Consider the following 9922-nt stretch of genomic DNA (forward strand, 5'->3'; position numbering starts at 1 on the left):
GTTCGTAATGGAGATGTGAGATGCGTGATTGATGCGGGCAGGGAGGTTTGTATCTTTTGTACTCTTGTGTGGGGATACGAGCAGGGAAGTTCGTGTAACATCCCGATAGGATATTACGGATTTAAATATATAAAATAAAGAAATATATTTAAACTGCATTTAATGAAATATCATTTCCCAAAAACGCAAGAAAATTTAAACATAAAACCAATTAAAGGTATCTCGATTACATCATAAACTTATATTTAAAACAAGTCCATAATAAAAATAAAAGTTTATAATCTAAAATCCATAATAAAACAAATTTATAAAGTCCTCATAGCTAGCCCACACTCCGAGCCTAAGCCTCACCAGCTCCACCTGCAATATCCTCTGTTCATGTGTACCGCGTACACGATCATCGCCAAACACAAGCAGATAGGGTGAGCTAATATAATAAGCATATATATATATATATATATATATATATATATATATATATCAATCATAGTCATATAACAAAACACATCAAAAGAATACACCTTTCTGTTTCACACGGCCACAACCATGTTGATATCAATTCACCTCAAAGGACGTTCATCCTTTCCTTCCACATGGCCACAACCATGTTAATCGTGTTCTACATCTTCTATGAAGTACCTCACGATGTTTTGCTGTCACACCTATCGACCACAATCGATAGAGCACGTACGGGAAACCATGCTACGGATCACACACCCTAACGCTAGGTGGAATTCCCAATACGAACATAGTTCGTAGCGTCCCAAGACTACCAAACTCGTCAGCTAATTTACTGAGGAATCTGGACCCATCCGTACTGGCCACAACCAGCACACTCACACTGGCAACACTCGCCAACCCGAGCCACAACTCAAGAGTTCCCGTGTTCATCCGCCATCTCGAGCCATAACTTAAGGGACGTCATTCCGAGCCACAACTCAGAGAATGCCACGTGCTTAACCCCTATCTCGAGCCACAACTCAAGGGATACGTTCTGAGCCACAACTCAAGGACACTAGCAAGCCCACCTTTGAGGTATCCTAGAAGCCTTGTAGACAACGCATCACAAATCCAACCCAACCCGAATTGATATCGCATTACCAATTGCCTTAAAAACCACCATTGTAATTTTCTTTTCTTAGCCTAAAAACCTTCATCCCAAGACCCAAGCCCATTTCGCTTAAGCTAGGCTCACTAGCTTGAGCGAACACGTAATCACAACAACAGCCCACGAAATCTCGCTTGAGCCAGCTCTTTCTCGCTTAGGCAAGATCGTCCATAACCCAGAGCTAATGTACCTCGCCTAGGCGGCAAGTTAAACAACACACCACGACTTCTCGCTTAAGCGGAAAAGGCTCGCCTGAGCAAGAGGCTCTGTCGCTCAAAACAGAACTTCTTGCCTGAGCAAGATGTTCAAAAGAAAACAAGAACCCTCACGATCTCTCACTTAGGCAAGGCACACTCGCCTAAGCGAGATTGACCGTCGCCCAACACTGAAATCCTTCGCTTGAGCGAGACGCTTGAGTAGAGACAGGCTCGGTTCATTGCTAAACTCGCCTAGGCGAGCCTGACTCACCTAAGCGAGAGTTGCAGATTCCCGCACTGTTTGCACATGCAACACACCAGAATCCAGGTCCAACCACATTGCATTTCAATACCAAATAATTGGGAACAGTGCGTCAAACTTATGAACACAAAATAGACCCCATATAGTCCCCAAAATTCAGGTTAGAATCATGAACAACATATACAGTGTATGAACCCCTCACCCTCATACAATTGGATAACAATTTCAAGCAGCAATATCCAAGCGCTCAAACCCCAAATTCAGATCACATATATCACGAATTTCATGACATACAATTTCCAAAATTATGCATATAAAACCACAATACGAAATTTCGGTTCAGCTCCCCTAACCTAGACTTTCCTTCGCTTATAATTTGAATTATGTTTCTTCCTTGGAGTACCAATGCTCTCTCTTTAGCTTTCTCCCAAACTAGCCCTCAATTGCCCCAAACCTCACTGTTCGCTCTAATTTTCGCACACCTTTCCAAGCTCTCAGAAAAACAGCCTCTAAAACCCTTCTCCTCTCTCAAAATTTTCCCCTTGACTGCCTCTCTGCTAGGGATTTCTATACCCTTTCATATTCAAGTCACAACAAATTTCTAGCCAAAAAGAGAGTTAGATTTGGGTTCCCCAAGGTTTGAACCCATGACCATACCGAAGCCCAATTCAATTCACAACCACTCAATCATATCATGTCTCATGATAATTCACATAATTCTATAATTATGTTATTACTCAACATGATCATGCATATTATTAAAAATTAATAATAAATCAAATAACACATAATTGGCACACATAAGACTCGAACCCAAGTCCTCTCAACATAACTAAGTACTCTCAACCACTTGAGCTAGTACTTTTTCACATCATATCAATCAAAATTTAATGCCATAAAGGCTACCCGCATTTATTAATTAATTAATTATTTAATTAATTAATTTTCATGGGTCTTACAGTTCGTATGTTCCATGCTCACACTTGAGGCTGCTATGAGTAGGGAGGTTCATAGTAGGTGTTCACGCATGTTGGACTATGAGTGGGCAGGTTCGTAGAGCTGGACTACAGGCAGGGAGGTCTGTAGGATTGGACCACAAGCGAATAGGTTCGTGGGAGCATGATAATCCCTAATGACCAAGGTTGTAAATGGATCTTTCTCATATAGGTTATGAGATTGTGGTGGGAACTAATATAGAGAAGTCAATAAATTAAAATTGGCTAAGATAGATTGGGTGAGGGGTAATTGTTATTATTCATTGAGTATATTATATTTTCTTTCTCAACTTACCCTTTCTATTTGTGTTTGGCGATGATCACGTGACTTGTCATGCGATAGCCGATGTGAATCTAGGTGAGCGTGCATGCTGATGCATAGGGACTGAACAGGGCAGACTATGGGATGATTTACTCTATGTTTTAATTTCAGACATTTGTAATAAACTTTATGAGGCTTTTCTCTACTATGAGCTTGTAAAAATGATCTCACAGTGTAATATAACTGCAACAATATAAGTTTAAATTTTTTCACGTCTGGGAACCTTATTTACTATCTTGAATTTCAATAAAATTATATTTTATCAAGTAATATCCACCTAGGATGGTACAAGTAGCAATACATTTGGCACTATACGTGCCAGCTCGATCAAGAAGTTCACGGATATACTTACTTTGAGATAGAAGAAGAGAGCCTCTAGAAAGTTGTTGTTTAACCATAATGCCTAAAAAATATTAAAGTTGTCAAAGTTATTTAAGAACAAAGATTGAACTCAATCTGGAAATCATAGATTGAATAAGGGTTGGAGATGAACTTGTGCAAATGATATCATCTACATAAATAAGGACCTAGAAATTGTCTATATAGTAGAGGTGTAAATGAGAAGAGAAGGATCACACTAGCTAGGATGAAAAACAAATCCAATGAATGTAGAAGTCAACCTCTCATACTAGGCTCGAAGGGCCTGTTTTAGGCCATATATAGACTTGTGGAGTTTGCATACTAGATCAAAATTGATGGACTGAAAACTCGAGAGTTTGGTCATATAAACATCTTCATTGAGAATGTCATTTAAGAAGGCATTATTGATGTCAATGTGATGAATAGACCATTGATGTGTAATGGCAAGGGTAAGCATAAAATGAATAATGATGGGCTTCACTACCGAAGTAAATGTTTTAGAGTAATCTCATCCATACTATTGATGAAACTCTTTAGCAACCAATATGGCCTTGTAGCGGTTAATAGTACCATCTGGATTTTGCTTAATGTGAAAAATCCATTTACCTTCAACAACAGGGTAGCCTACATGAAGAGATGTAAAAGACCAAGTATGATTAGTCAATAGAGCATCATATTAATCTTGCATTGCTTTACGCCATAGAAGAGAGGACAAGGCCTGTTTGACGATGATAGGTTCGGTTGTAATGAGAAGAAAATGGACAAACACGAGGTTTAACAAAAAGATAAAATAACAACTAGCATACTCTAGAATGTTTTAATAAAAATAGAATACACTTATAAGAATGATATTCTAATACATTAGGGTCATGATTTTCATTGAAGTTGACAATTTTAAATTATATTGTTATGGCTTTGGACCATGATATTAGCATCATATTTTCTAGTATTTATAAGATGGAAAATGATAAAGTGACTCCATATTTTGACTCCGTACTTGACTCCATGACGTGGCATGCACAGGTGGATTTTATTTTTTAAATTAAAATTAATTTTATTAAAGCATCTTACTTGAGACGTGGCACGTTTTGGAGAGTGGGTGTGGGCGTGAAAATTGAGCGGGTCAGAAACACGTTTTGGAGAGTGGGTTTGGGCGTGAAAATTGAAAGGGTGGGAAATTAGGTTTTCTTTGGAGAGTGGGTTGCGCAGAGAAAGCAAAAACGAAAAAAGGGAAAAGAAAGAAAGAAAGGGAAAATCCACTCGAAAGGAGAAAGGAAGAAAGGATAAAGGAAGAAAGGAGAATACGTGTGTTTTAGTGAGTCGAAGAAGACGAAGGGAGAAGACGAAGAGAGAAGACGAAGGGAGAAGACGATCCTCCCAGAGTTAGGGTTTTTGTTTGTCTCCATTGTTGGATTCAGCATCGTGGTTCGTAGGTATGTTCTTTTTTTTGTGCGTTTCTCCACTACGTCAATAGGTTTGTGGTATTTTTTTTCGAAGATGTCGTTGTGGGTTTTTTGGTTAAGGAACTGAGATTTTTTTTTGGTTTTCGCCTGCATAGTCGAGTGAGTTATTATTTAAAGGCAAATTTATCATCTATCTTGTACAGGTGAATGACCACAACACTGTAATCGAAGATGAAGCTTGCGAAGTTAGGGTTTTTGGTGCTTTCAGTTGTTCGATTCAGGCGGTGGTTGGTAAGTTTGTGTTATTTTTCCGTTTCTGTGATTTTGGTGCTTTGATAGGTGCATCAATACTAGTTTTCTAACTAGGTTGGTGAAATCTGTCTTATTTTATTATGATGACCTGTTTGCTCACAAGTGATGACCTGTGGTGCATTTTGTGCAATAATGTGGTTTGACTCAATTTTTTGAATTCATACCAGTCAATAGTTTATTATGGGGTGATTAAGTATGGGTAATATGCGTTCTTTTGTAGTTATCTCTTTGATGTGGTTTCAAAACCAAGTGGGTTAAACTTGTATGATTTATTGATGATGACTTGTGTGCATCCAAGAGATGACTTGTGCTGCATTTTTTGGAATCATTTGGTTTGACTCAATCTTTTTAACTTCCATATTATTTTATTCCATAATTGATTATTGGGTGATTTTGTTTGGATAATGTGAGTTAATTTGTAATTATCTCTTTGATGTGGTTTCATTGCCAACTTGATTACACTTGTGTAATGTATGAGTGATGACCTGTTTGGTCACCAGTGATGATCTGTGTTGAATTTTCTGGAAGCTTATGGTATGACTGAATTTTTTTGATCTTTCATGTGATAGCACTCAATAGTTGATTATGGGGTGATTAAGTATGGATAGTGTGATTTCATTTGAAATTATCTCTTTTATGTGGTTTCAAACCCAAGTGGATTAAAGTTGTATGATTTATTGATGATGACCTGTTTGCTCATAAGTGATGACTTGTACTGCACTTTTTGCAATCATGTGGTTTGACTCAATCTTTTTAACTTCCATATTATTTTATTCCATAATTGATTATTCGGTGATTCTGTTTGGATAATGTGAGTTAATTTGTAATTATCTCTTTGATATGGTTTCATAGCCAACTTGATTACACTTGTGTGATGTATGAGTGATGACCTGTTTGGTCACAAGTGATGATCTGTGTTGAATTTTCTAGAAGCTTGTGGTATGACTGAATTTTTTTTATCTTTCATCTGATAGCACTCAATAGTTGATTATGGGGTGATTAAGTATGGATAGTGTGATTTCATTTGAAATTATCTCTTTGATGTGGTTTCAAACCCAAGTGGATTAAAGTTGTATGATTTATTGATGATGACATATTTGCTCATAAGTGATGACCTGTGTTGAATTTTTTGGAAGCATGTGGTTTGACTCAATCTTTTTAACTTCCATATTATTTTATTCCATAATTGATTATTGGGTGATTATCTGGGGTTATGTATTCAGGTCATAAATATGGTTGCAGTCAGTGAGGGAAGTGAATTCAATGTTGACCGCAAGGTATTGATAAATTTTGGAATTCAATTTATTTTGAAATTTGTTATGATAAAAATGACATAATTATTTTTTTTTATTGTTCCAGATTTGTTTTAGGCATTCATGCCGGACAAAATTGATTGGTAGTTTGAATAAGAAGTTAACAGATGAGCAAAAGTCATTTATCCGAGGAACACCATTTGGATGGATGGTTGAGTTGAAAGAGTCTATTAAAATATCTAGGAATCTTTTGAGTCCTTAATTAGTAGGTGGGTGGAAAGGTTGAGGGGGTTTCACATGAGTACAGAAGTTGTTGGATTTACCTATTTAGATGTATGTCTTGGTCTAGGTTTGGGAATGGTTGGTGAGAACATTGATTTAAACCAGGAAGGGATAAATAGTGATTCAAGGAATTTATTAGGAGCTTCCAAAGTTGTTGATATCGAAATGGTATATGATTACATCTTAAAACATATTAAAGTGCTTTGTTTAGAGGATTTTGGTAAGCTTTACGTTTTGTTAGCAATTTCTGAGTTTTTGTTGCCCAATCGTAGTGGAACAGTTTTTTCTATTTTGTTCAACATTGTTGATGACCTTGGTAGTATTGGGAAATTTAATTGGGGTCGAGTGGTGTATGAGTTTTTGGTTGGCAGTATATGTGAAGCTAAATTGTTCTTGAAGGAGAAACAAAGTAGCAAACACTTCCATGTAGTTGGATGTGTTTATTTGTTATAGGTACTATATGTTAAATTAATTTCAAACTTGTTTGATCAGTTTAAAATATTTGGTTATGAGTTTTGACTGATTTTGATTACAATTGTGGCAGTTTTGGTCTTTTGACCATTTTTTGATTCTGAATTTAAAGGATTGTCAGCGCACGACAAAGTTTCCCAGAATCTTGCATTAGATGGAAATGAAAGCAGGGGACAATGTAATTAAAAGGAGTTTGACAAATAACACCTTAAGTTAGGTATTTTGTTGTTTGATTTTTTTCCTAAATCTGTCATCTATACTGATTGAAGTTTGTTGTGAATTGCTTCAGGTTGTTGCAGATGTTGCTGCCTCTGCAGAAGAGCTGACCAATTCCTTCGTTAAAGAAGGTTTTGAGGTATATGGACGTCAAACTAAGGGTACTAAAATAGTTGACTTAATTAAAGTTGTTGAACATCAAGAAAGTGTGCTAGGGGAATTGCAAAAAGAACTTGTAAACTTGAATGCAATGATGATTGAGAGGAAGGAAGGAAGGTGACAGACAAGCTTTATTAAATCATTTTTCCAGTATGAGGGAGTTGAACAAAGACTTCTTTTTTGAAATTGATGTTGATAGAGATAATCGCATAACCAATATATTTTGGGCAGACAGAAGGAGTCGGGCTGCATGTGCAGATTTTGGTGACATTGTGTCCTTCGACACCACATACTTAACTAATAAGTACGATATGCCTTTTGCACCATTTGTGGGTGTTAATCACCATAGTCAGTCAATCTTATTAGAGTGTGGGCTTCTATGTGCTGAAGATACTTGTACGTTTGTGTGGCTATTTCGAAGTTGGTTGCGATGCATGGGAAATAAAGCCCCTGTAGGAATTGTCACTGATCAATGCAAGGCCATGCAAAATGCCATTGAAATTGTCTTCCCCAACACACGACATCGTTGGTGCCTTTGGCACATCATGAAAAAACTACCTAAAAAATTAGTGGGATATACCAAATACAAGGAAATCAAGCATGGTGTAAAAGAATTGGTATATGAGTCAGATAGTGCTGAAGATTTTGAGAATGGGTGGGCAAAATTCATTGAAAAGTATGATCTTCAACTTAACGAATGGCTTTACACTCTTTACGAAGAAAGACGTCGATGGGTTCCTTGTTATTTGAAATGTCATTTTTGGGCAGGCATGTCCACAACTCAAAGAAGTGAGGGAATGAATGCTTTCTTTGATGGGTTCATCAACTCTACTACAACATTCCAGCAGTTTGTTGTCCAATATGACAACGCCCTTCGTTCTAAGGCGGAGAAAGAGTGTGAAGCAGATTTTGCTTTTGCTAATACTATCCTTCCATGTGGGTCTCAGTCATTTATTGAGAGACAATTTCAAGATGGATACACTCATGCGAAGTTTGGTGAAGTGCAAAATGAGCTTAGGTGTAAGATGAATTGTAATATCAAAAGTGTTGAAGTTCATGGTGTAAGGCAAAATATATTGTTAAAGAGGTGTTGATATGGAAAGACCAAAGTGCAGACAAATATAATGAAGTTATATTTGATGTTGTGACAAAAGACATTGAATGCACTTGTCGGCTTTTTGAGTTTAGAGGAGTTCTTTGCCGCCACAGCTTGATGGTCCTTGCCCAAGAGGAGGTAAAATTTGTATCACAAAAGTATATTTTAAGTCGATGGAGCAAACGCATATTGCGAAGGCATACTTTGATAAGAGCATCATATAACACTAAGAAAGACGAACCCACTGTTCGTAGGTATGACTTATTGTGTAAAAAGTTCTATGACATTGCTGAGTTTGCATGCCAAAGCGAGAGGGGTACAAAATTCTTGTGTTCCCAATTAGACTTATTATCAAGGAATCCTTCGTTATCTTGTTCCACAATATTAGAAAACTATGAACAAACAAATGTGCAAATTTCTTCTCCAATTAATAGTGGTGCTCACCAAACAACGATCCGGAAGTCCAATTCACGTTAAAAGAAATGGTCGACCACGAGGTACAAGGATGCAATCAACGGTAGAGAAGATATGCAAAAAAAAAAAAGTGCAGCAGCTAGGAATAAAGCTTCTCGAAATGCCACTGTATGTATTTATTATTTGTATTCAGAGTACCATTTTTTAATATGCAGGTTGTCCAGTTGTTAATTTGATTTATGGACATGCATTTTAGGATGGGGAACATCATACTTCAATTGCACCAGCTAATGAAATTTTGAATGCTCAAAGTGGTACCACAACCAACATGGTTAGTATTCGTTTCATAACTATATCTTCTTATGCTATTTAATGGAAATAATTAATTACCCCTATACCATGCCCAAGTTTATGATGTCCAGTGCACAGGCTTTTTATCACTTTTAACATCAATAGAAAGTAATCAACAACTTATTGTTACAGAACAGATCATTAGGTATATCACAGTAGAAACATGTTTAATTTTGCCTTATATTTATGATAGCTTAATATTGTAATTGTTTTTTTTTTCAGGAACTAGTATCAACAAGAACGACATTTTTTGGATCATTTGGGATGATCAACATGGCATAACCAAAGACCTTTTGTTATTAGAGTTTGTGTTTGTCAATGACATGTTTATTTATTCACACGGTCAAAGTATTTGTACTGATTACTGTTTACTACGTTCAACTTCAGCAGTAGTGATTAATATTATTCACAGTTTTCATTGTCACCGATTTTGATTGAAAATTCACAATATAGTTGCTCATAAAAAAGCTATACAACCCTGGCATTTTAATACAATCATGTTATCAGAATTTATAATCATATTGAAGTCATGGTGTTCTTCAATTAATTTAATTAATAGGCTCCAAAATAAGGGATACCAACGTACTTATCATAAGTTACCTGGTAAGAAAAATATAAAGTGGGTACACACTTAGATGGAAGTCGGTCATCACAAAATAAACTGCATGTAACTTTAATATATAACCACAAATTGAATCCATAACAGAATTGTTTGTTAAAA

General features: G+C 36.5%; 1 protein-coding gene across 1 annotated transcript; it reads left to right on the forward strand.

Moving 5' to 3' along the window:
• Nucleotides 1-7492: 7492 nt before the first annotated feature.
• LOC114184421 (protein FAR1-RELATED SEQUENCE 5-like) lies at nucleotides 7493-9483 on the forward strand. The gene is made up of 4 exons (XM_028071731.1): nucleotides 7493-8360; nucleotides 8456-8574; nucleotides 9107-9181; nucleotides 9424-9483. Exons 1-4 carry the CDS (start codon nucleotides 7493-7495, stop codon nucleotides 9481-9483), a joined length of 1122 nt encoding a protein of 373 aa, XP_027927532.1.
• Nucleotides 9484-9922: the final 439 nt, after the last annotated feature.

This window comes from Vigna unguiculata, chromosome 5 (assembly GCF_004118075.2).
Source record: "Vigna unguiculata cultivar IT97K-499-35 chromosome 5, ASM411807v1, whole genome shotgun sequence".
Taxonomy (NCBI): Eukaryota; Viridiplantae; Streptophyta; class Magnoliopsida; order Fabales; family Fabaceae; genus Vigna; species Vigna unguiculata.

Bases quoted from the DNA above. Each gene is read 5' to 3' on its own strand.
- LOC114184421 (XM_028071731.1), top strand. From the start codon at position 7,493: ATGAGGGAGTTGAACAAAGACTTCTTTTTTGAAATTGATGTTGATAGA. The intron at 8,361-8,455 runs GTAAGATGAATT...ACCAAAGTGCAG, and splicing joins AGTGCAAAATGAGCTTAGGT to ACAAATATAATGAAGTTATA. The intron at 8,575-9,106 runs GTAAAATTTGTA...CATGCATTTTAG, and splicing joins TGGTCCTTGCCCAAGAGGAG to GATGGGGAACATCATACTTC.